General features: G+C 52.7%; 1 protein-coding gene across 4 annotated transcripts in view; it reads right to left on the bottom strand.

Annotated features, from left to right (window-relative positions):
* Window positions 1-23,408: 23,408 nt before the first annotated feature.
* The window catches only part of LOC124238981 (solute carrier family 2, facilitated glucose transporter member 5), a 31,049-nt gene continuing 26,502 nt past the window's right edge, over window positions 23,409-27,955 (bottom strand). For 3 of the 4 annotated variants that reach the window (XM_046660265.1, XM_046660266.1, XM_046660267.1), the window contains exons 6-12: window positions 26,486-26,611; window positions 26,194-26,381; window positions 25,973-26,083; window positions 25,308-25,409; window positions 24,867-24,942; window positions 24,281-24,408; window positions 23,409-24,186 (exon numbers count right to left, since the gene is read on the bottom strand). In XM_046660265.1, the coding sequence (XP_046516221.1) occupies window positions 23,983-24,186; window positions 24,281-24,408; window positions 24,867-24,942; window positions 25,308-25,409; window positions 25,973-26,083; window positions 26,194-26,381; window positions 26,486-26,611 (935 nt within the window). In that variant the 3' untranslated portion in view covers window positions 23,409-23,982. The remainder of the gene's footprint in view (window positions 24,187-24,280; window positions 24,409-24,866; window positions 24,943-25,307; window positions 25,410-25,972; window positions 26,084-26,193; window positions 26,382-26,485; window positions 26,612-27,955) is intronic. The other variant, XM_046660268.1, reaches the window with a different exon arrangement.

Raw genomic sequence — 27,955 nt, 5'->3', positions numbered from 1 at the left:
AAAGTGCTGGGGCAGGGGGAGGGGGCAGGAAAGCCATGCCACACCAAGGGTCCGGGCCTTATAATTGTGGGTGACAGAGAGCCGTCCCAGGATTTTGGCAGGGAGGTGACAAGGTCAGGACAGACTGTAGGTGTTGAAAAGTGATATAGCGCTTTTTCTGTTTCCAAGGCAGATATCAATTGGCCCAACCCAGGGAGGGTATTTTCTTGAAAAATTGTTTTTCTAAACAATCCCAAGAACCCATCTCTTACCCAGCTGCCCCTGGGAGCTGTGAACACTGACCAGGATTAGCTGGGCAACCCACAGCCAGAGAGCGAGAGAGAAAGCCTCCCCAGGAAGGCAATGGAATCCAGAGCGTTGGCTTCTTGTTCCTTCAATTCTCTGACCAACACAGTGTTAGGGATTCGGGCCCCCACAGCAATTGCTGAACTTGAAAAAAGTGCACCCAAAATCATAGCAGTTTTGGTGCTAATGTCGAATCAGAGAATCGGACCTTGCCAGTCAACACTCACCCTCCCGCCTGTCCTCCTAGGCTAGCCCTCCCAGGGGTTAGTGTGGGAAGCTAACCACTTCTCAATGAAATCAGGGACTAAACTTTCCAAAGTCTTCCAGATGCCTCTGGGGGCACAAAATCCTCAGAGCTGTCACTTCCCTTGAGACCTGGGGCGGGGAGTGCCCTTTCTCAGAGAAGGAGGCCTTGAGTGTGGTGCCCGGGCCACACGCAGAGCCGCTGAAAGGTAGTTTCCTCGGTAGGCAGAGACCGCAGGTGAGGCCCGACATCTGTGATTTCTTCTTTCTTCTCTGGAATCTCCACTCTGTTTCTTTTGGCAAAAATTCGGTTTATCTCCACAAACGTTTGACCCTTGGTCTCAGGAATAACCACACAGATGTAAACAGCAGTGAGGAGAAGATTCCAGGAAAGATGACGAAACTGTAGGCACCAATGACCTCCTAGGTGGAGACCAGAAATGGGGGAATGGAGCAAGAAAGAAATGACAGTGACAATTCTGGGTGAGGCCTGCGCGAGTCATAAAGGAGTCTCTTGGTGGCCAGTTTTACTCCGTTCCCAGAGGAGTGAAACAGGTAGCAAACTGGGTCCTGCCGTCCTGTGTAAACGGACTCCTTAGCCTTTAGAAATAGGGACGTTACGTCCTCTGGCCTGTGAGGGGTGGAGAAGGCAGAGTCACCATGCACATCTCCAGACACAGAGGAAGGAGGCGTTACCAGGGGCTCTGCTCTCTTGCCCTGGCTCAGCTCACTTTCTATGGCCTTTGAACTTGGCAGACCTGAGCCCCTAGTAACTTGAGTGAGGGAGCTCCCTGCAGAAGTGGGAAACTGGCGTGTTCCCAGTTTGGCTGAAGTGGCGCATGCGTGTTTTATGGACCTTGAAAGTGTCCAAGAGCAGCCCCCTTGTCAATGAGCAGATGTTCTTAGTAGAGGGAACCACTGCTTATCTCCTGGGGCCCCTGCTGCCTTGGGGGTGGGCAGGGTGGAGCTTCGAGTGGGAGCAAGGGCCACCTACCTGAGCCCCACACTGGGCATCCCCGCTCACCTGAGGGAATGGAGCCCGAAGGCCACGATGGAGATGGAGAGCTCTGTCCACCAGGAAGGCAGCCCTGGGGAGGACCACAGGAAGACCTCGGTCCTCACCATGGAGCGGACGGGACCTCGAGGGCAGACCGCACGGGACGCGTGGAGCAGAGAGGGGCTCAGAGAGCCTGCAGGGCTAGCGGTCCCCACCGGCCCAGCCCTACACCCAGGCCCCTCGGCGCACAGTCCGTTCCAGATGGCGGAGGGCGCAAGCTCACAGCTCTCAGCCAGCGCGCCCTGCTTCCTCCTCTCTCTGGGTGCTCCTCCTGGGCGCACCTACAGCTGCACCCGGGCCGGGAGGGGACAGCCTCCCTTTGAGGGTCTCAGGGTCACATAGAGTCCACTCTCCCCGGGTGTCGCTGTCATTGTGAAAATCTCAGACAGTGAAGGGGTGCAGAGCTCACCGCACGCTTGTGCCTGGCGGGTGCTGCCCGTGGCAGGTCTGGGGGACGGCGGGCGCCTTGCCTCCGGCTTGGGATCTGCCTCAACCTTTTTCCTAGGAGACTTGTCTAAAGTGTTTAGAGCCATTTTTTTTCCTTCCTAATCACGATTCTTCATGAATTTTTTTTTTTTTAAAGATTGGTACCTGAGCTAACAACTGTTGCCAATCTTTTTTTTTTTCCTGCTTTTTCTTCCCAAATCCCCAGTACGTAGTTGTACATTTATGTTATGGGTCCTTCTAGTTGTGGCATGTGGGACGCCGCCTCAATGTGGCCTGATGAGCGGTGCCATGTCTACCCCCAGGATCCGAACCAGTGAAGCCCTGGGCCCTCGAAGCGGAGCGTGCAAACTTAAGCACTCGGCCACGGGGCTGGCCCCCCTCCTGAAATTTTAACACCACAGATATACTGGATATCTGTTCATGTACTATATGTCTATCTATGGCTTTATACATGAAAAGAATAAGATTCTGTCCCTTCCCTTAACCAATTTCTGACCCTGGGGGGTGACATGGCCGCGTGGAAAATGCACAGCCCCAGTGGAGGGAGATGGAGAGGAATTCAAGGCCCCAGAATGAGCTGCCCTTGGGACATCAAATGTGAAACTCCTACAGTCCAGTGAGGATGGGGCCCCTTCCTCAGGGCTCTGTGCCCCTAAGTGGGCACTGGAGGGAAGTGACCTCTGCTGCCTGTGGGTCCTGCCTCCCTCCTGCCCTCCAGGGGACAGCGGAGCAGCCCCTTAGGACCTGCTCACCTGTCAGATCAGCCCACCATCTGATCCCGAATCTGCCATCTGATTCCCCACGTTCTTCAAGCAGGAGCCCGCCACCCGGAGAAGCACAGCGGCTTGCTCCAGGCGACACTCAGGCAATAAGGAGCGGTGCGGCCCAGAGCCCACGTGTCCTGACACAAACGCCAGCACTGAGGCCCTCCTGCCTCAACGTTCAAGGAGCACCGGCAAGGCTCCCTGCTGAAAATCCCCCTTAAATGTCCTTAAACACTACTGTGTCCGTCCTGTTCATGGCTGTGTCCCCGGGGCCTGGCCCAGCATAGACTAAGCAGGCATTCCATCAGTGTGTGTTGAATGGATCGACACCTTTGTTTTGGTTTATGGACAGTTCTTTCAAAACCATTCCCCAGGGGCTGGCCCGGTGGCACAGTGGTTAAGTGCGCACGTTCCACTTGGGCAGCCTGGGGTTCGCCGGTTCAGATCCTGGTTGCAGACATGGCACCGCTTGGCAAAAAGCCATGCTGTGGTAGGCATCCCACATATAAAATAGAGGAAGATGGGCACGGATGTTAGCTCAGGGCCAGTTTTCCTCAGCGAAAAGAGGAGGATTGGCAGCAGTTAGCTCAGGGCTAATCTTCTTCAAAAAAAAAAAACCATTCCCCACAGAATATTCTAGTCTTAGGCGTCAGAGGTGCCTTTCCCCAGGCAGTGAGAGGGGGCTCCATTCCCACACAGGGGAGGGGAGCCTTGGGTCTGGAGGCTCCTGTGAGGTGAAGGCCCGAAGCTGCCAGTGTGTGGACCTGGGCGTAAGGCAACAAAGGACCATGACTGGAGGTGAGCGGGCCACGGGTGGGCTGGGGGCCTGAGTGTGAGCAAGTGTGTAGAGGGTCTGGACATGAACTGAAGTGCCCCCAGCGGGGTCTGTCTGGCATGGGCTCCCTCTTTGCAGAGGCTCATCTCCATCTTGGGTGACGGACCTGAGGCTGGGAGCCTCTGGGAGCCGCAGGGGACTGGTGGGGCCCCGGCCTGGCTGTGGCACTGGTTGGCACTTAGAAAATGTTTGTTGAATGAATGGATGTCAGCTGGAGTGGACTTCAGGGAAAAAGTAAACTGAGCTGAGCTTTCAACTATGGGTGGAGTTTGTATAGGAAGAGAGGAGAACGTGGAGAGAGCATCATGAGCGTCACGAATCAAGGACATCCATTGCTCCACAAATATCTACTGAGCACCTGCCATGTGCTGGGCCCAGGATGGCTGGTGGGGGTGTGCAGGGACTCACCGGGCCCAGTGGAAGTCTGCAGTGTAGGCGAAGACACAGCTGACACCGAGGTAAGACAGCTCAGAGACCCTGCTCGGTGCGGAGGGGTGCGGAGGGGCGGGGCTGTCTGTGCCTGAGGGCCTGGGACCTCCAAGAACTTGAGGCCAAGTGCCTCACATGCGTATGAGTCCACCTGTGGGGCCCACCTTCCTGCCACGGGAAGGAGCCACACCTGGACTTCTGCGTAGGCCTCAGGCATCTGTGGGCGGGAGGGAGGAAGAGGAGTACAAGGACTGATGTCTAGCATTCTGATTTCCAGATGGCTTCCACAAGCCTCACGTAATTGAGAGAAATGTCACAGGAGGAACACCTCCGGCTTTAGGCTCCGCCTTCACAAATACTAACTCGCTTAATCTTCACGACAGCCCTGCGAGTGAGGGTATTATTGTTTCAATCCTGCAAATGTGGAATGAGAGCACAGAGAGCCTGAACACAGACCACGAGGGCACGGTCCCTCAGGGATCAAGCAGTGGCCCAAGTCAGACGATCAGCAGGGGACGGAGCTGGCACCCAGACTCTACACTACCTGACAAAATCCTTCTAGAAGCCACCGGACCAGGAGAGCTGGCAGACCACGATCTCTGCTCCCATAGCCAGGACAACGGCTGGCACAAAACCAGGGAACAGACTTCAACCAAACTAAATGGGGACCCCAAACTGACTACGCAGGTCACTATGTCACTACAATTAGGAAGAACGCTGCAAAGGAGGGGTGGGTCCAAAGCTGGCGGTGGAGGTGGGCTGGGAAGGGCTCCTTCAGTGAGGTTGTCGGCTGCGAGGTGAAAGATGAGCTGGGAGAAGGACGGCCTCCCGGAATGGAAGGGAGGGACGTGGATGACGTGGGGACACGGAGCTGGCCGAGGCTTCTGAGCAGAGTGACAAGCTCTGATTCGTGTTCAACGGAGACAGCGGTGGGCGGCAGGGCAGAAGCAGCAGGCAGGTGGGGTCCCTCTCAATACTTGAAACAAAAGAGGAGATGGCTGAGGCTGAGGGACCGTCCTGGACATGGTGCCAGGGGGCAGCTGCTGGCCACGTCTTCGGGCAGAGCCGACGGGACTGGCGTTGGTTGGAGGGAGGCAGCGAGAGAAAGAGTTGCCGGGGACACCCCAAGTTTTCCCGAATGTAACCAGCAGTTATCTTTGTAGATAATGCCCAGTTTTATTTACTTCTTTTCTCTTGCCTAAAGTCCCTAAATGTTACTAAGAACTAAGATTAGTTTTAAAATAAGAAAATAAGGTCTTAAAAAGGAAACTTTAATTAAAGCAGAAAAGGCATGTAATTAGCGTTTTCCTCGCCAGCTTCATCCGTCACTCTCTGCCTCGCCTGTCCCTCCACAGGCCTTGTGCCTTGCTGTTCCCTGAACACAACCAGCTTCATCCACCTGAAGGTCTTTGCACTCGCCTGTAGTTAAGGAGCAAGTCGTTACAGAGAGGGTAGCTTGGAAAAGAAGGCAAACGGCAGACATTGTCTCTGAATTACAGAATAACCTCTTCACACCTTCTCACCCTCGTGTACGATTGCACAGTTTCCAGCTGTGTAGTTTTAATTGACAAGGGTTTCTGTCTGCTGGCACAGTTACTGCAAGGATATACAAAATGCTGGTTGTTTTCAGGATATTCCATATTATGGCCATCCCATGTATTCTCAAAACTTTCGTAGAAGATGGATAATAAATACATGCTGAGAAAACTACAAATTAAAATGATGTCTTTCTTGCTTGGGCGCCTATTGTGCTTCCATCCGACCCTGATGCTCTTCCCAATTACTCCACAGCCTCTCCTAACACTTTCTTGTCCCATTTCATCCTGATCTGCTCCCCAAGATATTTTTAGTATTAGAGACTGACATACGTCCTGGCATTAGGATTTCAAGATGAAAGCTGTGCCCCGTTTTATAACCTGAGGGGTTATTTTGACAACACGTTTATGAATCAGACTGAGCTCATTTACTAGAACATCACGTTCCTTCCTCATGTTCTCCATCCTAACCTTCTAAGTTGCCATGTGTGTTGCTATTTTCCTCTCTCTCTTGTCACAGGCAATTACATTGAATTATTACCTACCCCAACGTTATTTATTCTGCCAACCACGCCGACCTCTGTTTTCTTCTGCTTCTTGAATGGAATGAAAGCCCCACAGGCCATTGCCCATTCACTGGCTTCTGCCTGGGCTGTCTGCCACTCCCAACATCACTTGTTAAACATCCCTGAGTCCTTGAAGGCCGGGTGCCACCTCTTCCTGACACTTTCCTTGAGCCCCAACTAGATTCCCCATCCAACCTCCAACGTTTCCGGAAGTGATCCCCCCCCACACCTTTTTTCAGATCTCTGCCCTTCTCTCCACATCATTGATAGATACAGTTACAGCAAAAAAAAATCCCATTCCCAGAAAGCAGTGCCACCAGTGGTCACAGCTGAGTGGGTTCAAGGTAGGCTCCTGACCCAAGCTGTCAGCTACCTGACCTGCACTGGGAACCAGAAGTTGGTCCCAGGAAACCGCCAGCCCATCTGTCCAGCTGGTCTCTTGTAGAGAGGCTAAAGGACTGCTGGCGGCAGACATTTTCTCTTGGGGACTGGAGAGCAAAGGAAAAGGTTCTGTAGCAAGAGAACAGCAAGGTGGGCCTGTGGGCAGAAGCGGAGCTGGGAGACAGAGCCTCCTGGGTTCCCTCACGACGTTCCATGCCTGCGTCCAGGCTGTTCCTGACGCCTGTCTGCATCCCCGGCCTTCCACTGGTTGAGCTGTTTCTGTAAATTAAGTCCAGTTTTGCTTAAGCTATTTCCATGGGTACCTCGCTCCTTATAAACAAAAGCATCCTGCTACCAGAGGGTGACTGCCCGGCTGCCCCGTGTTCAGGACCCTGGCCTCTCCCGCCCACAGAACAGCTGATTCATGTCCACCAGCTTTCCACTCTCGTTCCTCTTGGATGCAGAACTCAGCATTGCACACTTTGAACTTTGATATAACATGAACAATACAGCACTAACACGAATACTGTTCATCATAGTTCACTGAACGTTTATTGGGTTCAATTAAATCAAATGGCTTTCTGGTGGACTGGAAGTTCTGAGAGGACCTTGCATGGACGCCTCAGAAGCCCCCACTGCAGGGCTGACGTCCCACCTGTTGCTGGGCACTCGGGCAGCACCCTTACTGCCCTGCACACCGTGTTGAAAGCTGCTGGCCGCCTGTGAGCACCATGACAGAGATGAACTGCCACAGAGAGGCTGAAATGTGAAGAAGTTGAGCTGGACAGGCAGCCCTTGGCCTTCTTGGCCTGGTCCTCCACGCACATTTCTTCCATCTCATCCTCCACATCAGCCCAGCCTCTCATTTCCTCAGCTGTGGGGAGCAGAGCAGCCCCATCTCGTCACTGACACTGGCCTACCCAAGGCTTAGGGAAGCAGGGGCTAACTCCCCAAGAACTTGGCCCACCTCTGGCCACAGCCTAACTGTTTTCCCAGCGTGAGTGCTCATTTGACCCAAGCTAGGTCCCCAACACGGTGATGCTGTCCCCAATCACAAGCACAGCCCCAACCTGGCCAAGCTCTCAGCTCTCAATACAGATCAACCAGGATGCCAGCTCTGACCTTGACCATGTTCCCCCTTGGACCACACCCCATGGTTGCCCTGGACTCGCTAGCGCGTGTGGTCCCTCTATCCTATCTCGTTGGTGCCTCATCTTGGAGTGCATCTCCCCATCTTGTCACCGGGCACTAGGGAGGACATCTTGGCAGGGCTGGGAGGTGGCAGGAAAGTGAACAGGGTGAGAGGGTCTTGACAGAGCAGCCTGTGTCTTCAGCACTCGTCGAGCTGATTCTTCATCTCTTTTCTGAATCTGGATACACTGTGGCTCTCAGGGAGGAAGTGCAGAGAGAGGGACCGAAGCAGCGCGGAGACCCCTGTCACTGTCAAGAGCCCAGGTCTGGAAGGGAGCAGCAGCAAGAACTTGAGACTGACCGGGCCAGGGATCCCTGGGGGCTCTGGGCGCCCTCCAGCTGAGCTTCTTGCTCTCCTCTTACAATGTCACTCGCCCTCAGCGTTCTAGCCCTCCGTGAGAGCCAAGGACAGCAGGGACCTAGTCCTTGCCAAGATGTGGCTGCCCGGTGTCCCCCACAAAGGGGTTCCACATTTAAAAGTAGAGAAAATAATTATAATTTTTAAAAGATATGTTAATTCATTTTGCAGGAAGAGCATGGCTTTGCTTAGGAACAGTATGTGATTTAAAAGTGTGAGCCCTAGGGGCCGGCCCTGTGGCCGAGTGGTTAAGTTCTCGTGCTTCGCTTCTGCCATCTGGGGTTTTGATGGTTCGGATCCAGGGTGTGGACGTGGCACCGCTCATCAGGCAATGCTGAGGTGGTGTCCCACACAGCACAACCAGATGACCTACAACCAGAATATGTACCTATGCAGTGGGGGGAAGAAGAAGAAAAGAAGATTGGCAACAGATGTTAGCTCAGGTGCCAATCTTCAAAAAAAAAAAAAAAGCGTGAGCCCTAGAGAAAGTGAAGCCATGTCTTGTTCGTAATTTTATGGCTGGAAATGGCATAATATCTACCTCACTAGAGGCTGGGGTTGGAGAGGGGGGTGGTCCCAGCACTGTGGCTGTGTGAGCTCCTTCTGGAAGGTTGGGGTTAAGGCACGGTGCTGAGATCCAGCTAACCCTGCTAGCTATAATGGGAACTGGATGAGTTATTTAGCCACAGTCTCAGTTTCTCATCAGTAAATAAAGATGATGATATGAAGATGACAGTGATGATGATAAAGTGCCACGCACAGAGTGGCGAGGGTTGAAAGCGACAGCACACACCAGGCATCCGGACAAGGGGGCTCTTGGCAGCAGCAGGCCAGCATGGCTTCTGTCGGGATCCCCTTCGCCGATCGTGTCTAACGTTTAACCTCACGGGGCAGTTTGGGAATCGTTAACTCTAACGACCTTTCCTTGAGTACCTGCTGGGTTCTGAGTCTCTTCACCCTACTGAGGGGAATCCCTAAGACATAAATCCACCCATTAAGGAATTTGTGTGGAATTGGATAATTTGAAAATGTTTATTAAAAAAACAAAAACAGGGGCCGGCCCGGTGGCGCAGTGGTTAAGTGCACACGTTCTGCTTCATCGGCCAGGGGTTCACGGTTCGGATCCCGGGTGCGGACATGGCACCGCTTGGCAGCCATGCTGTGGTAGGCGTCCCACATATAAAGTAGAGGAAGATGGGCACGGATGTTAGCTCAGGGCCAGTCTTCCTCAGCAAAAAGAGGAGGATTGGCAGCAGTTAGCTCAGGGATAATCTTCCTCCAAAAAGAACCCCCAAAACACCCCACTGTGTTCTTGTAGGCCTTTAATGCCGACCTGCATTCAAGCCACACTTCCCCGTCCCTTCTCTGGCCCACTCCCCTAGATGACAATTTCCCCTTTCTCCTCTCTCCTAAACCTCCACCCTCCCCAACCCTGCCACGCTCCCCCTCCCTCAGGCAATGGCCTTGCCTCTTATTTCACTGAGAAAGTGGAAACAACCAGAAGAAAACATCTAACAGTGCCACGTCCACTTACATAACAGTAACCATGGCTGTGTGCCCACCTGCTCCTGCACTGACTTCCTTCCCTACTGGACCATTCCTATACCAGTCAAGCCAGGATACTGTTATTTTTCCCAGCTAAAAAACTACTTCTTCATGGGGCCAGCCCCGTGGCATGTTAAGTGTGCACATTCCGCTTCGGTGCCCTAGGGTTCGCCAGTTCAGATCCCAGGTGCGGACACGGCACCACTTGGCAAGCCATGTTGTGGTAGGCATCCCACATATAAAGTAGAGGAAGATGGGCACGGATGTTAGGTCAGGGCCAGTCTTCCTCAGCAAAAAGAGGAGGATTGGTGGCAGATGTTAGCTCAGGGCTAATCTTCCTCAAAAGAAAAAAGTACCTCTTTTCCCCACCCTACTTCCCCTTCCGGCTTCCACCCAACTTCTGTCCTCCCCTTTATAGCAAAACTCACAAGAGGTGTGTATGCCTCTTGTCTCCACGTCTTCTCCTTCCGTTCCCAAGCACAATTTGTCCCCATCACTCACCAAAACTCCCCTCATCAAGCTCACCCACGTCCACCAAGCTGCTCATTGCCCGACTCAAAGGTCACCTCTCGGCCTCCTCTGATTTGATCCGCCAGGAACATGGGCACAGCTGAGTGAACAACTGGCCCTTCGTGGCCCCCACGCACCCTCTTCTCCTTTGACCTCAGCATGCTATGGGTCCCTGTATAACAGCTAGATCTTAAGTAAACATGAGGGAAGCCATCTTAGGGAAAAGAAGCAGTACTGTAACTATGCCCCGCCTCACTAGTCTCTGTGAAGACATTCTAGCCTGCACGTAGCCTAGATGATTAAGCACCTCTCGCTTTTACAAAATACATGATCTGCTAGTTCTGTGACTCTTGCTTACGCATATCCCCAGCTGTGATAAGACAACTTTGTTCTCTGAGTTCTTCAGGAACATGATGACGTCCAGAAAGAAGAATTCTGTGTTGGTACCCATCATGAGTGACAGAAGAAAGAAATAATATGGCGCCTTGAAGTTCGTCACACCAGATAATCAACATCCCTGACCCCCTCCTCCCCTGCCCATTTTCCTGTAGAACTGTCTCAAGGTTCTGCACGGTTGTAAGATGGTTCTTCAGGACACTAGTCCGCCACCTTCCGATGACGCTAGCTAATCGGATAAATTTTCCTTTCTCAACCACCAGCTTGTTTGCAATGATTGACACCAGATTGCGGTGAGCAGAATGAGCCCCTTTTTGCTCGGGTACACCTGTAGGATTGCCCAGGATGGCCTGCAGGCTGGAGATCTGCGCTAGGAAGATTCCCACAACGACAGAAACCTTGGTCATTGCTCCCAGAGTGCCCCTAAGGTTCTAGGGAGCCGACTGTCCCAGTTACACGGGAAGGGCACTGTAGGAGACGCCTGGTTCCAGCAGAACAGAAATCAAGGGAGGAGAGAAGCAGCCCCAGCCTCCTGTGAGCAGGGGGCCTGAGATTTAATTCAGCCGCGCTCATCATCCCCGAGCTTCTCCACGGTGTCAGCCGCCACCGACAGGCAGCTTGCACAGTCCCGCCGCCCTGCCGCGGGGATGGAAATGGGCCATGTGGACTGTTGAGTAAGGAAACCCGCGCAGAATCCTCAGACCCATGATGAGGACGTCCTCTCCCTCCTATTTCCAGAGTTGGGGCCGCTCGTCACAGACAAGGAGTGTGCCCTTAGGTATTGGGACTTCAAGACAACTCTTTTGCTTTGACTTATTTTCTGATTTTACTAAAGCACAGTTTACTTGTAGCACTTTTTTTAAAAGATAGGAGAACCTCCTCCAGTTAAGAAACCTCACTCCCTGGCTGACCGAGGCCCCAGATTCTGTATTCATTTGCTTGAAGCCCCTCATTCTCAGTGTAAACCGTAATCCTCCTCGGAAGATACCTTGTAAAACTTTATCAGTTATTTATACTTTAAGATAAAAGTGTACTTTTAAAAGATCTTTCCCTGATAGAATTTTTGCTTTTTTTTTGCTTGACAAGCAGCGCCATGTCTGCACCTGGGATCCCAACCAGCGAACCCTGGGCAGCCAAAGTGGAACATGCGTCCTCAACTGCTGTGCCACCGGGCCAGCTCCCATGATAGAATATTTTATTAAACGAGGGGAAGGGGAGAGAGAGCATGAGGTTTGCAAGGGCCTGGGAACAAAGATAAGAGGATGCCTCAAGAGAGAAAAGGGCCAGGCAGAGCCAGGAAGGCCCTCGTCCTCTGCTCCAACCTCGGCCAGTGGTGCGGGCCATGTCACCTCAGGCCCTTCAGACCCGAGCATGTGCTTGGGCCTTCGGCTGTCACAGACTCCCAGCACCACCGAGAAAAGGTGATCAGCTCAAAAGGCTTGGTCATTCCGCTGACCCCCATCAGGACGGCGGGGACGGTGGTAAAGACACTGTTGATCAGCAGGGCCCCCCTTCTGCAAGGACAGCAGAGCCCAGAGGGCAGGGTGCTGAGGCAACAGCTCTCCCGACACCAACTCCTGTTCTCCCAGCCAGCCACTACAGCAGTGCCAGGGATGTGCCTGAGAAAGGCTGAGGGCTGGGTACAGCGGGAAGGCGGGGACCACTGGGCAGAAGTCCCAGGAAGGAAGGTTTGGGGCCAGCGGGGCTGGGTTGGGGTTGGGAGCATGCTAACAACTGGAGCCGACTGAAAACAGTAGGGAAGGAAAAAGGAATGGGCTGCCTCTACAGGTAGGGAGCTTCCTGTCACTGGTGGTATTCAAGCAGAGACTAGACCAGAGGAGGTTGTTGGGAATGTTGAACAAGGGATCCCCACAACATGTGGGATACGGAGTTGGACTAGATGATCTCTAAGATCCCTTCCAAGGCTGGGAAACACGAGTCTGTGATGGAGAGGGAGGGGCTGTCAGAAAAACAGAATCCGCTGGATGCCCCCAGCCTACCCCCAGGATCCATCCTGACCTTCCAGACCGGGCTGTATGCCCCAGGCTGACTTGCATCAGTGGCTCCCTTGCCCCTCCCTCCCCAACCTTTGGCTTGGGTTTTGGTGAAGGAGAAACAACAGTGGATCAGGAATGAAGAGAGCGCCCCAGCTGAGGGTGGTTGCTGGCTGCACCGCCCTTAATGTCCCCACTGTGCCCACCTGGAGGACCATCAGGACCCTGACTGACACAAGTGCGCTGAGCCAGTCAGCCAAGGAGGTGGAGCTCTGATGCCAGGACTGGTGGCTGAGGGGTCTCTAAACCCAGAAACCCAGAGACCCCTCCTGAGGGGTGGCCATAGGGGTTCTATGAAAATCCCCTGCTTGGCAACACTGTGGACTCCCCAAATATGCAGACTGGCTTTCTCAGGCTGCTGCTCTCTCCCTGGGGCAGCTGTACCCCTGAGAGCTGCCGTCAGAGCCCGGACTCAGAGCTGAGGACCAGCCAGCCCTGAGGCCCAAAGGGAACAAACCGCCCACACATGCCTGCCCTCCTCCAGCTCTTCCTGGCGAGCAGAGGCCTCGGCTTAGCTCAGGGCTGGCCCGACCCCGCCAGGACAAGGCCGCTTGGCCACACCTGCAGGTCTCAGGGTCCTCACCTGAAAAGTGAGGTCAGTGACGGGACCATCTCTGAGGTCCCAACTTCTGTTACTCTGGGGTTCAGGTGAGGAAGTGGAGGCCAAGCCTAGGCTTCTAGAACAGTCCAGTCACTCTTGATCTAGCTGAGAGCAGCACACTCTGAATTACAAAAAAGCCTGGCTTATGGCATAATTATAACATATGGAATGTTCTCTTCATTCGAGTACACAATGTATGGCAAATTCACTGTTAATCAAGTATTTAAAAAAACAGGTCCTATGGGTTTTGCTGTAATAAATAATTTTCATTTGGCCACGTTTTCTTTTATGCATGAAAACTGAATTGCTACGGTTCTTTAAAAGTCAGTTTTCTTTGGAGGCCTTTCCACTCCCTCCTACAAACTGCCACCCTTGGCACATCGGGTCTGAGTGTGACTGTGACCCCCAGGGTGGGATCTGGCCAGGTGGAGTCCACGGTGCCGCACCCCGAGATCTCGGCTCACGCCCTCCTTCCTGGGAACCTTGACCTGGGCATCCTTCCTTATCTGCGGAGTCCTGTCCTTGTAGCAACTTGGGTTAGGCACAAAGATCAGTGAGTCCATGTAAGCCAGAAAAGCACAAGGACTGTTCCTCGTTCTCAAACAAGACATGAGCCGGGCTCGTGGGGTGACTCAGGCTGAACCCCAAACCTCAGAACAACAATGCTGATGAGGCCGAGCAGGGAGAGGCTGCAGCTGTTACCACAGATCACCTGATGGCGAATTAAACCCAATCAACAAGTTTATCGAACACCTGCTGGAAGTGCTGACAAGGCACTACGCTAAGGACCATCAAGAACTTTGCTCTCGAAGGCTGTACGTACCACCTCCATGGAGTAGATGACGGAGGAACTGCTGTTCCTGTGCAAATGACAAGGGGAAGAAATCCCAGAGAGATTCAGAGACTTTCTTTAAGGTCGTGATGTCTATGGGGACGTGGGGACTAGACTTCAGGCCTCCTGATTTTCAAGGTCACACCAACTCCCCGCCACATGCACAATGGCCAAGAGGCAGTGTGGTTTACTAAGGTGCATTTTAACTGGGAACAGCTCACCTTCTCTTTACCTAACGCCTCCATCAGCCAGCAGGCCAACTGTCAGCGACCCCAACACGCGGCCCAGAGGAAACACGGATACGGTGCAAGAAAACAGGAGCACCACAACCTTCTCGTCCCTGAATGTTCCATGTCGCTTGAAGTAGATTTTGTTACAAAATGACTTCAAGGCCTGGAAAACATTGCCCCATCCATAGCCAAGGATATTGGGCAACTCATGAGAGCTGCTGAGGTAATGCTCTCCGTTGCCTCTTGTCATTGTACTGAAGGATGTTTCTGCCAATACCCTTGGACACAATTGATTCTCTGCTGTCACCTGAGAATAAAAAAGCCTATTGTATGATGGGGTGAGATGGGGAACCCGACTGGACAAAAAGTTGCTAAAAATTCACTTTGCAGAGCCTTACTCTGCAAGAGGCAACATAAGAAATACTGTTTGTGACTTTGGGCAAGTTATATTACCTCTATAAGCCTTAGTTTCCTCCTCAGTTACAGAAATAATATATATCTAGCAGAGAAGTTGTGAGCATTCAATGTGCTATAGTCATGGTACATTGCTTGACGGAGAAAAGATGTTCCATCAATGTTAATAATTATGAGCGTAGTAATATACGCCATCAGCAACGAGTGCAGTACCTCCTATAAAGCAGATGCTGAACGGAGTGTAGCTATAAACAAATGACATTGATTTCAAAAGTGCAGCAGAACTCATGTACCCAAATGAGCGGGAGTAGACACTGGGTCCCGGCCTTGCCCTTTCAGGGACTTCTCTCTGCAATTGTCTTCTGTCTGTCTTGCATCATTGGTCCTTCCTTCTTCATTGCATCCTTCTGGTCAGTGTACAAACACGACTTCTGCCCTATAAAAGCCTAACACGACCCCTTTATCCCCCTTCACTAAGCCGCATTTCTTGAGCGGCAGAACTCCTTCCCACCCACCCATTCTCCTTTGAACCCACTCTAATCAAGCTTTTGCCTCCAGTTCTCACCTCAGCTGCTCTTGTCAAGGTCACTCACACCCGCCATGAGGTCAAAACCAGCGGTCAGTTCTCAGTCCTCCTCTTGGCTCATCAGCAGGGGCTGCCCTCCCTCCTGACTCATGTCCTTTACTAGGCCTTGGAGACACTCTGCCCTCAGGTCTCCCCCACCTGACAAGAGCCCTGTCTCTTTTTTCTTTGCTTCCCCTGACCCCAATCCCAATCCCTGAATGCCCCAGGGTTTAGTCCTTGACTTCATTCTCTTTCCATCTGCAAGTGGCCTTCCCAGGGGAAGGGCAGTGGAACTCAGGCCCAAAGCGACTGGGAAGGGAATCCAGGGCCCTCTCACATCCCCCTCCCGTGTCCCAATGTGCCTGGAAAGGATGACACTCTGGAGAAAAACAACCCTCGTCATCCCCTGGTCTCTAGCAGTGGGTGTCCATGAGAGTACTAGACAGTGGCTTTCAGAAGGAAGATGGCAGCTGCCTCCCATCCACCTGAGCCTGCCTTGTGCAGCGTGTTGACCACAGCCATGTTGTAGCCATACTGGAAGTCTGAGCCAAAGGCTGCGCTTGGTGTTGCCAGCACCAGAATGGGATGCAGCTGCTGCAGGAGATGAGGTCTGTGGTCAGGGACTCTGGGGGGTTGGTCCTCAGGACCTCCAGAAGTGGAGCCAAGGCTGGAGTGGGGAGTAGGGGACCCCAGGCCATGCCCAGGGAAGGTGGAAGCGGTGGCCGGATGGGGAAGGCAATCCAACTAGGAGACGTGGACGGCATCACTTCCCATTCCCCACACGCATTCATTCTCTCCTCGAAGACACACATGTCGGAGCATCTGTGTGTCTGGCCCGGAGCCTGGCCCGGGGAGGAGTGGGCAGAGCTTTCAGAAGAAGGTCCAGCCTTGCGCCACTCTCATGAAGCTTACATTCTAGCAAGGGGGAGGCCAAAAAGGAAAGACAAACAAATACAAGAATTCCAAACGAGGATAATGCTATGAGGACAGTAAAGCAGAGCAATGGGATGGAAGCCAGTAGCGGGGTGAGGGGCTGTGTTCAGTAGGGGGAACAGACAAGGACTCCCTGAGGAAGTGCCTGTGGGCTGAGACCTGAATGGAAGAAGTGGAGCAGCCTCTGAGCATCTGGAGCAGAGTATTCCAGACAGAGAGCAACACACACAGGCCCCGGAAGACCCACACCGCTCGTCCTTCACTCCAGGACAGGCCCTCGGGGACACGAAGGTGATCTCGTTTCCATGGCAACCACAGCACCCAGGGCAACCGGCCAAGGGCTGAAGTCTGCAGAGGGGGCGGCAGAATTGGGGTCCAGGGCTCCAAGAAATTAGCTTGTCTAGAGCCACAGCCCCTGGGCCATCCCCCTTCTGCTTGCCCGTTAACCGCACCACTGACCGCAGCCCCCCTTCCCCATCAGCTGCCTTGACTGTCCACAGCCCTCAGCCCTGCACACGAGGGAACCAGCCTGGCAGAGAAAAGCAGGATCCGGGCACCTCCCGTGGCTGAGCAAACAGGAGGCGGGTGGCGGGCAGAGGGAGGGTGGCGTCCTCAGTGTCATCCAATCTCCCTCACTTCACCGGAGCTGGACTCAACCTCCCCTCTCGTGTCTGAGCTGTGATGTTTGGGGATGCTGCCTTCTCCCCACTGCTGGCCCAGGGCTGGCGGCCCCCCAGGAAAGGCAGGGGCCGTGCCGTCTTCTCCTTGCTAGAAGCATTTCAGGAGCCTCCCCCTCCCTCCACAGGGCTCCTCTACTGATGGGAAAGGGACAGTGACGGTGACAGTTTCCTCGACTTGGCACGTACCCCCTCTCTGGGTGGGGGAGTCCCTGGCCCTTTTTTCTCCATGCTCGTTCAGGTGAGAAGCAGATGTGCTCTGCCTCCCAAGTGAAACTTACGTCCTGCTTTGTGCTGACCGCTCGCAGGACCAGCCGCGTCTCGCGGGGGCCTGCGTGGCTTTCTTACCCTTTTGGCTTCTGGACCCTGTCGACTTTCCCCAGGAGCACATTTTCCTTAGATGCGTTGATAAGAGTCACACACAGCATGACTTTTGTCTCTGCTTCCAAGCCCCAAACCAGAAGCTCCCCAACTGCACGGGGAGGGAAAAACACTGCCCGCCATTGGTCCCTAGAAATGAGGGGTCTCAGGCACCGAGTCGGGCCCGACTGCCTGACCCCTGGCGCCTCCCTTGTGATATTTCTCCATCTGTGCTTCCTTGTACGAATTCGGACTAATTGTCCATTTGGGAGAAAGAGCAAACTAAATACTTTTAAAGAAATACAACTAAATTATTCCTAATTACACTCACTATTAAGTCAATAAAATACTGAACAAAGGTGCTCATTTCAGAATGATCTCTATTAGCAAAAAAAAAAAAAAATAGAGAGTGACTGAATAAATCACGGCAACCAAGTGATTGGAATGCCAGGCTGCTGTGTCAAAGGGTGACGATGAAAAGTACACAGGGACGTGGGAGCACGTTATGAACGTTGTGACTGAAGCGAAATACACTGGTGTGCCTGGGTGAGAGTGTGTTGGCACGGGGACGCACAATGGCGCGCCATAGCAGTAAGAGAACGTGAGGTCCTTGTTTCTCCTAACAGTCTGCTCATGACAATCTAGGTATTCTCCGAAGGGCTATTTGTTTTCTCTGCTGTGCCCCTCGTTCCTGCTGAGGCCTCGCTAGCAGAGTCGTTAACTGTTAGGAAAGGCACGTGCCTTTCACTCTTGCTAGCTCGGCCACATAACAATGGGCCCTGGGCCCGGGACATCTTTGTACCAAGACATAAAGAGACCTCACAGACTGGGCTGGCTTAGCGCCCCGGGAGGGAATGAGTCTCTTTCCCTGGGTCAGGCTCAGGGTGTGCTCCTGTGTTCTGCTTAAAGCGCATGCGGCAATGGCCCTCAGGTAAGCCCCCAGCGTTCTGTATTTCAGACCCCAAAGGAGGACTCGGGGTGTGTGCAGCCACACTGCCCTCCAGGGCTGCGGAGTGGATCCACCAGCCACGGGGGCCGACACATTGCAAGGGGCCGCATCTTGGCCTTCTGTCTCCCCTCTCTTCTATGAGTAGACGCCACATCACTCACAGCCTGGCATTCGAACTGTCTGTTCTCAGTGACCTTGAGTCATGTCCTGGTCTCTCCCCTGGGTGGCACTTACCTACCTGCCTTTTAACCTTGGCTGCACAGCCTGGCTTCCAGGTGAACAGTGAAGTACTGACATTCATATTTCCGCTAGCAATCTCTTCAAGGCAATCCAGGCCTTTTCTATCATGCCTCTCAAAATCTTCCAGCCTCTGCCCATTGCGCAACGCCAAAGCCATTGCCATGTTTTTAGGTATGTGTTAAAGCTTCCCCCACTTCCCCGTAGCAAGGTCTGCATCAGTTTCCTGTGGCTGCTGCAACAGATCGCCACAAACTGAATGGCTTGAAACAACACACATTTACTACCTTACGGTTGTGGAGGCCGTAAGTCTGACATCGTCTCACCGGGCTAAAATCAAGGTGTCAGCAGAGCTGTGCTCCTCTCGGGACTCTGGGGGAGAATCCCTTTCCTTGCCTTTTCCGGCTTCTAGAAGGCACCTGCACTCCTTGCTCATGACCCCTTCCCCCATCTGCAAAGCCAACACCAGACTGAGTCCTTCTCATGCTGCTGTCTTTCTGGTTCTTCCTCTTTCCTGTGAATACATTGGGCCCACTTGAATAATCCAGAATCATCTCCCATCTCAGGGTCAGCTGAGCAGCGGCCTCAATCCCGTCTGCGATTTTAATCCCCCTTTGCCCTGTAACCTGACATAGTCACAGGCTCTGGGGGTTAGGACCTGGACACACTTGGGGGCATTATTCTGGTGAACGCAATCGTCTTTAGTCTGTTCCTAAAGACTCTTGAATGCTAGTCCACCAGCTCGTTATCAGCCACCTGAATTCGGAATTCATCTGGCACATCTCCTGTGTGCCCGGTCACAATGCTTGTAGTCTAATGGCATCGTTGAAACTCTGCCTCCCTCACTTTCCTCTGACTCGACCACCACAACAAGGTCAAGCTGATGGCAAAACCAGGCTCTTCCTGCTGTTCCTTCTGCTTGAAACACTCCTTCCCCAGATCTCAGGTCAAATGTCACCTCCTTGGGAGGCTTGTCCCTAGGACTGCCCTTTCTAAAGTAACCCCCACCCCTCGCCTGGCATTCTCTAACACTTTACCCTGAGTCCATCGGAAATGACCTTAAAGTATTTGTCTATTCGTATTTTTGACCATTAGATCCATTATCTCCACTGCCTGGCACAGCAAATATTTGTTGAATGAATGCATGTCCTTGACTCATGATGCTCATAAATCTCTCTCCTCCACCACCCTCTAAAATACTTTATCCTCCATTCCTCCACAAATCCCACCCATTCTTGAAGGCTCAGCTCACAGTTGACCTTTTCCTTGAAGACCATTCCTGTTCGCATTCATTCATTCAACATTTATTAAATGCCAACAAGTGCCAAGCTCCCTGTGAGGCTCTGGAGCTGCTCCGATAATTAAAACCATGCTCACGGCAGACTCTAAACTAGGTACGACAGTGTTCTATCTTGTCAATTCTCATTGCCCCTCCTCACCTCCATCTCTCTCTCTTGCTAACTGCCTTGACCTTCACTGACCTTGATCAGCATTCAGAGAACCTCCCATCTCTTGACACTTCACAACCCCCCCAAAGCGTCCTTCCCCCCAGCTCTCACTTATCTGTGTAGGCAGCTGGGCCCGCAATGGTCTTCAAACCCCTTCCATTGCACTACTCCGTCAGTGATAAACTTTTGAACACAAACCTCCGGTATATGTATATTTATTTTTATAATTTATATACATATAAATGTTATGTGATAAAACGAACTCTCAAACAGGAATTATGAAGGGAGGAAGGAAGAAATAAAAATAAATTTAGGCTCTACTATTTTTCTCTCTGCCTCTGATGTGGCCCCCACCCTGGTGGTCTCCCTTCCACCCTCGCTGTCTTCAGACTGAGTCCTGGAATCCGATGGACACTTCCTTTCTGGTTCCAGCAAAGTGCTGAGCTGGCAGCTCCGTCTTCTTTGGCGGCTCCTCTGTGTCCCTCATTTGATGGTGTTTCATCTCCTGCTTTCTATCTTCTCAGTCTGTAAACCAGGGCAATCTTATGCTAACTTGGGGCTTTAACCTGTTTGAGGATTTTGGAAACCATGAGATCTTCTCCAGGGCTGCTGGAATGACTCTTGAAATTGCAAATCAGATTAGGACGCTCTGGCTCGAGTCAACCAGTGGCTTCCCATCACATTCAGAATAAAACCCCAAAACCTCCTGGTGGCCCCCTAGGGAGGCCTCTGCACCATAGCTCCTTCCTCTCCCCTTCTCCCTTTCTGTTCCAGCTCCGTGGACCTCTCGTTTCTCCCTGAACTGCGGTCAGCCCTCCCTTGCTTTAAGACATTTACCCCTGCTGTTCCCTTGGCCAGGCCCACACTTGTGCAGATTCTCATGGCTGCCCCTCCCCTCAAAAAATAGCAGCTCCCCCTCCATCGCCCCTTACGCTACGCTGCTCGATTGTTCTTTATCACACTTCTCTCCCCACGACGTGGTTCTCTTCATTGCTGTGGCCCCAGTGCCTGGGACACTGTACGTGATCAACAAATGTGTGCTGTTTCCCGCAAATCTACACGCCTGCTCTCCTGAGCTCCAGGTCCATGAGGCCAACTTCCTTCTAGACATCTTTTGCATGTCCCACGAGCTCCTCCATCTCAACATGTCCAAAAATTTTACTTCCTTCTCCCAAAACTGGCCACCCAGCTCCTCAAGCCATTCACCATTGGCCCACATTAGAAACGTGGCAGCGGGGGCCGGGCTGTGGCCTAGTGGTTAAGTTCGCGTACTCTGCTTCTGCGGCCCAGGGTTTCGCCGGTTCGAATCCTGCGCATGGATATGGCACCACTCATCAAGCCCTGCTGAGGCAGTGTCCCACATGCCACAACTAGAAGGACCCACAACTAAAATATGCAGCTATGTACTGCGGGGATTTGGGGAGAAAAAGCAGGAAAAAAAAAAAAAAGAAGATTGGCAAGAGTTGTTAGCTCAGGTGCCAATCTAGAAAAAAAGAAACCTGGCAGGAATGCCAGACTCCTTGCCTCTGACGGCCAAGCAGTCCCTAAATCCCACTGAACCTCTGCACTCTCCCTCGCACCTCAGCCCCGCCGCCGCTGGCTTTGCAGGGCCCTCACTCTCTCTCACCAGCTGGTCTCCTCAACCAAGTCGCCCCCGTCCTTGTTGCCACCTCAGCACTCTCCGAAACTCAGTGATCACTTAATGCCAGGATTATCTTGAGGACAAAGTTCAGACAGCTTGGCTCACAAAGACCCGCAGGATCTTGTTCAGCCTTTCTGGCTTCGCTTTCAGACCAAACTACCTGGAGTTTCCCCTAAACACCTCTACCTCTCTCTGTTCTCTCTTCTCACCTGAAACGTCTTTCCTTTACTTTCCTACTGCCTCTGCTCTGCCTGGAGAAATCCTTTTTGTCTTTCCTAAGTCCCCATCTTCCTCCTGTGCTCCCATAGCACCAGGCCCACACCTCTCTCCTCTTGTTGTACTTTACTAACCCATGTAAATACCCACATCCATAAATACTTCTTTACACAGCCATCTGTGTCTATAATAAGCTGAACGTGAGCTCATACCACTATCTCCTACTCTAATCTACTCCCACCTGGACTGTTCTAGACTCCTCTTGGCTCATCCGTAATTTCTCACTGCAGCAGTGAGACGGTTCCCACCACCCGCCATCCACTCACTTAATGTTTAATCACAGCATACAGGTATAGTGGTCTCTCACCATATTTGACCTGTGGGTTTATTTGTCCTCAAGATCAATGCTCATTCCCACGCACTTAAAAATAAGTGCTTAATACATGCCAGGCATTGATCTAAACACTATAAAACATTACTTGATTCTCACAACCAACCACGTGAGACATTTATCATTAGCTCCATTTAACAGAAGAGGAAACTGAGGTACAGAAACACCAAGTAAGTCGCCTAAGTTGCACAATTACTAAGTGGCAGAACCAAGCTTGTCCCCAGGGAGCGGACCTCCAGAGTTATGAACTCCACAGCCTTCCCTGCGGGTAATGTGAGGTGAGATAATAATGCCACAGTCCCTTGACTTGTGACATTCTGGCCTAACTGCTCTTCAGTGTCGACAGCTTCCAGCGTTGGCTGTTTTCTGTGCCCCCTTCCGCACTGCCGACCCTCGCTGCAGGTGGAGGATGGTTCAGTCACAGCACTGCACTATTTACCTCACCCAGGCCCTCATTACTCTTGTAAGCTATTTAATTCATCACCTGGGGAACCCCCATTCCACTCCCACAATAGTTGCTCCCAACTCCACCTCGTCCCCTCCAGGCCCTGGCCTCTGCCTCCCTAACTCCCAGAAGATTTCACATCCTGTCAGAGGCCTTTCAGCCCTCCACTGTCCTTTCTCACACCTCAGTTTTCTCCACCTTTTTGTACACATCCTCTTCACACACACACGTCTCTAAGAAAATCCTCTCGCTCTGCTGTATGTGTAGGGGCACTCCCTCCTTCTCCTGACCGCCACCTCTGTCTCACCTTAAGGACCTCAAGACAAGCAGATGCCTCCCCAATCTTAAATTTTAATAATCTAGGGGCTGGCCCTGTGGCTGAGAGGTTAAGTTCGCGTGCTCTGCTTCAGGGCGCAGGGTTTTGCGGGTTTGGATCGTGGGCGCGGACATGGCACTGCTCATCAGGCCACACTGAGGCAGCAGCCCACATGCCACAACTAGAAGGACCCACAACTAGAAAATACAATTATGTGCTGGAGGGATTTGAGGAGAAAAAGAAGGAAGGAAAAAAAATTGGCAACAGTTGTTAGCTCAGGTGTCAATCTTTAAAAAAAAAAAAGAGATAAAAATCACAACTTTGCAACCATTTCATCTCTCACTTCTCCCCTCTTTCAGCCAATCTTGTCTGAGTGCCTCCTCCACGCCAGGCCCTGTTCTAGGAGCGAGGTTTCTGGGATAAACAAAACTAGCCAAACCTGTGACCTCAAGGGGCTGACGCTCCAGGACAGTCAAACTGCTCGAAGCAGCAGGGAAGGCCCCCCACCTTCCACTTGCTCACAGAAAAGAACACATCTTGGTGAAAAGTAACCATTATTCATTTTATTGAGTATACAGATGCAATTCTGTTGTCCCCTAACAATATAATTTATGATCAATAATCTCTGACTCAGTTAAAATCTCCATAGGGACCTGTTCCCCAGCTTCTTAGACATTATTACTTGTGACAACACACTTTCCAAGACTGGTGTTTCTGGAGGTGGATCTGACAAGAGAATGAATTCTGCTCTGAACACAGGCTTGTGGCCCCCAGAAGACTCGGGATTGAAGAAGAGTTTCTTTCTCTGGCAAAATTGTATTCCTTCCATCGCACTACCCTACCAACGATTCTTATCATAAGAGCTGGTGTTACCCGGAGTCCCACAGTGGCTCACCCAGCACAGCTAGGGGACAGCTGCTCGCTGTGACTTGGGGTTGGAGATGGGTCAATCTGGACAGAGACAGCTTGGCTTTCAGAACCGCACAGAAGCCTTTCGGACAGTCCCATTGGGGCCTGCATTCCACACTGGCCTTGGCCTAGTGCTGGCTACTCATAGACAACTTTCAGTCAGAAAAAAAGCCCAGGAGGGAAGCTCCACACCGACCGCTTAACAGGCCCCTCCTCTCAAGCTACAGCTCCACGGCAGAGAGGGGGATGTCCTTCAGTTCATCCTTTGCTGGGTGCACGTCTGACACCTTATTCATCTTGGTGAAAATGTGATTGATCTCCACGAATGTCTTGCCCTTGGTCTCAGGGACAATCAGGAAGATGTAGATGGTGGTGAGAAGGCAAATCACGGCAAAAATGATGAAGCTGTAAGCTCCGAGGCCCACCTGCGGGAAGGGGAGCCGGGTTCACCTTCTCGAAAAGGTCCTCACTTCACTGCTTGTGGATTTTGTGAATCCGGGCCCCCGGGGATGCACTTACTTGAATGAAGGGGAAGACCAAGCCTACAGCAAAGTTGGAGAGCCAGTGGACGGTGCCCCCCACCATGTAGGCGGCCGACCTGGAGGACTGCAGGAAGACCTCTGTGATGAGCAGCGCCGGGATGGGACCTTGGGGGAGGGAGAAGAAGAGCTGGCTCCCCTGTGGGCAGAGCCAGCCCGCAAAGGGTCCTGGTGCCCCTGCCATGTGCAAGGCGCCCTCAGCATCTGGCCCGGGGGGCAGGGGTGTGTCTCCCGGACTCCTGGTCTTGTGGAGAAGCAGTGTGAGAAGGCAAATAGCAAGAGTTCAGCACAATAGATGATATCCTGTGATTCCCGAAAAGAGGCCATGACCACCCGTAAGGCTCTCTATGCCAATCACACAGGGCACCTACACAGGCTGCTTTACTGTCATCGCTCTAATTATGCTCCACCCAACCCCCTCTGAAATAGGAAGATGAGGAGAGAAGCCATGTTGGGGCTGCATCCTGCCCTCCCTGGAGCCTCTCTGATGAGCTCAAGCCAGAAGTTTCTAGGGCTGATGCAGGAGAGGGGGCAATGAAACCACAGAACCAGCTCTGGGTACATACTGGGCCCAAGGGCATGTCCTATGACGTAGCAGATGACACAGACGATGCTGATGTAAGGCATCCAGGATACCCTGTCCTGTGGGGGGAAAACAGAGTTGGATAAACCCTGGGCAAAGGAGAGACAAAGCTGGGATGGGGATGTCAGGAACCTTGGTCCCCAGAGGGCCAGGTACTCCACCTGGGCTGGGAAAGGATGGCACCTGGCTGCTCCTTCAACAGGCAGAACCACCTGGATGCCACTGGAAAATTATCTGGAAGTGGGCAAGGGGGCTACTGAGGGTGGGGGGTACAGCTACACGTGGTCCCCAGGCATCTGACTCATCCTAACGGCTATAACAACGTCATTTTGGTCTTTTTTCCTATAACGTAAGTGAGGGCAGAGGGTGAGAGTGACACTGCTCTGGCCTCTGGGCGCCTCCACGTGGGGCCCAGCTTCCTCACCTGCAGAGCCAGAGCGACGGTCAGCACGCAGCAAGCGATGAAGCAGACAGAGAAGCCCAGGAGGAGCAGGGCCCTCCTCCCCAGGTACTCCACCACGAACACCTGGAGGGAAGGGGCGAAGGAAGCAGCGGCGATCAGGAGCCCTGCGCCCGCCAGGCAGGAGGTTGGGTGGGCCCTGGTGGTCCAGCCACACCCCTGACTGGAGCTACCCCAAGAGGAAGCCCCTGGCCCATCCCAAACACCTACTTCTGAAGGGGCAGCTGTGAGGAGAGCCTGGTGGGTTACATGCCCACCTGCGTACATATGTGTGTCCCCAAGAGTATGCCCTTGAATGGCCATCAGGCCACCACACTGCCCAGTCCAGGTGCTGTATTTGTTCCTGTCAGACTGTGGCCCTGGCCCCAAGTGTAAGATGTTGGAGAAGAGTCACCTCACACAGAGGAAACTACTGGAGTAGGGGGTGGGGGTCTCCATCTTTGGGGAGCCATAGGCTGTCCCCTACAAGAGACAGGCTATCTCAGGAGAGCCCAAGAGGCTAGAGATAAGGGGACCAAGGAGCATCCTGCCATCTTAGATCCGGGCTCCTTCCTTGGCCAAGACCCCCATTCTCAAGATTCCCTCCAACCTTGGCAGGGGACAGGGAGTCAGTTCCCCTGGACACTCACAGCGCAGATGGTCATCAACACGTTGACAGCCCCTGTGCCCACCGTCACGTACTGGACATCCTGGTCTTTGACCCCAGCGCTCAGGTAGATCTGGTCTGCGTAGTAGTAGATCTGGAAGGCAACCCCAGAGGCTGGTGGGGCCGGGCAGGATGCAGCCTGGACCTGGGGCAATCCTGCACCTGGACACTGCCCGCTGTCCCTGGCCCTGGGCAGCCCCGTACCGCATTCACTCCTGACAGCTGCTGGCCGCCCATGAGGATGATGATGGAGATGACCTGCCATCGCAGGGACCTCATCCTGAACATCGTCAGCACGGAGATGATGCCCGCGGCCTTCTCGGCCTCGTCCTCCAGCTGGATCTCCTCCATCTCGGCATCCACATCATCCCAGCCGCGCAGCCTCTTCAGTGCTAAAGGAGGGGAGCAGAGAGGGGTCTGAGAGTGGACCATGGCTTCCCCGGAGCGAGACGCTGTGCCCTTGGCTGCTTTTCCTCCTCTCACAGGGAAGCCTTACCGTTTTTGGCAGCTGCTGCATCTTTCTTCTGAATCAGCAGGTACCTGGGGCTCTCGGGGAAGAAGGGCAGTAGAAGGAGCTGCAGGGCTGCTGGAATGGCAGTCAACCCGAGGAGGATCGGCCAGCCTACAGGGAAACCAGTGTCTTAACGTGAGACCTGGCTCTGACGCCATCTCTGGGAGAGGCCCACCAAACCCAGCATCCAGCCTCCAGCCCCCGCCCCGCCCCCATGGTGCCCAGCTGGCCACGCTGCCCCATTACCCTGGTGAGTTTTCTTTGGAGCTGGTACGCAGGTTCTGAGGGGCAGGGGCTTGTCTTTCTTACCCCCGTATCCCAGCACTACAGATGGTGCCTAAGAATAGCAGACACCCTAAATAGTCGCAGAATGGGTAATGATGAATAAGCCCTGCCCACCTACCAGAAGGACAAAATGAAAAATTCTGAGAATAACAAGTGCTGACGAGAATGTGGGCGAATAAGAAGTCTCCACACTGCCATGGTGCGGACATGCAGCATCTTTAGAGAACAGTATGGCAGGAGCTGGTGACACTGGCCACCTTCACACTGTGACCCAGCAGTCCTGTTCAGGTGTATGCCCAGGCCACCGGGACCCCTGAACTAGAATCATCAGAGCAGCACTGATCAGAGAAATGAAAACTAGAAACAATGCAAGCGTCCACAATGGCAAATGGATACACAAATCACGGTGTATTCATAAAACGTAAATTTATACTGTAATGAAAATGAAAGAAGCCAGGACAGGAGCCAATCCCACAAACACCATGTCGGAGGCAATAATCTGCACAATGTGGTTCCCTTCGATAAAGTCCAGAAACATTAACTCTAACCTTCGCGAAAGGTAGTGAAACTATAGGGAAAACCAAGGATGCGATGATCACAAATAAAACGTCAACACAGTGGTTCCCTTTGGGAGTTAGAAGGCTGTGGCTGAGGGTGCACAGAGGCCTCTGGGGGGCTGCTGTTGCTCTAGTCCTGGACCTGGGTAGTGGTCACACAGGTGTTTGATTTGTTTGACTAAATGCACGTTTACGTTTTATGCACATTTCCTTACATATGTTATATCTCACAATAAAAATGGGTAAATAAGTGAATGAGTAGGCTCCTTCTAGGAGTGGTTAGTGCCTGACTCGCCCCTCTTCTCCTAGGGCTTGCAGTAGGTGACAACCATGGACACCTGCCTGCCAGGCCCCAGTCTAATGGCTCTTCACTCCCCCATCACAGCAATGTCAAGAGGCAGGTACCGAGGTCAGTCCCATTTGACACCTGCAAACGCTGAGGCTGGAGGGTGGAGGCCTCCTGCCCAAGGTCAGCATTTAGGAGCAAAGCTTGGATTCGAATCCAGGCACGGTGCACTCTGGGTATTCTTAACCACACGTTACACAGACTCTTAGTCAAACTTAAAACTGGGACCACCTGACGACCCGTGATTTACCATCCATCTCTTCTAAA

The sequence above is a fragment of the Equus quagga genome, chromosome 5 (genome assembly GCF_021613505.1).
Source record: "Equus quagga isolate Etosha38 chromosome 5, UCLA_HA_Equagga_1.0, whole genome shotgun sequence".
NCBI classification, from domain to species: Eukaryota; Metazoa; Chordata; class Mammalia; order Perissodactyla; family Equidae; genus Equus; species Equus quagga.
The sequence above is the reverse complement of the archived record's forward strand: the minus strand, read 5'-3'. Positions and strand labels throughout refer to the sequence as shown.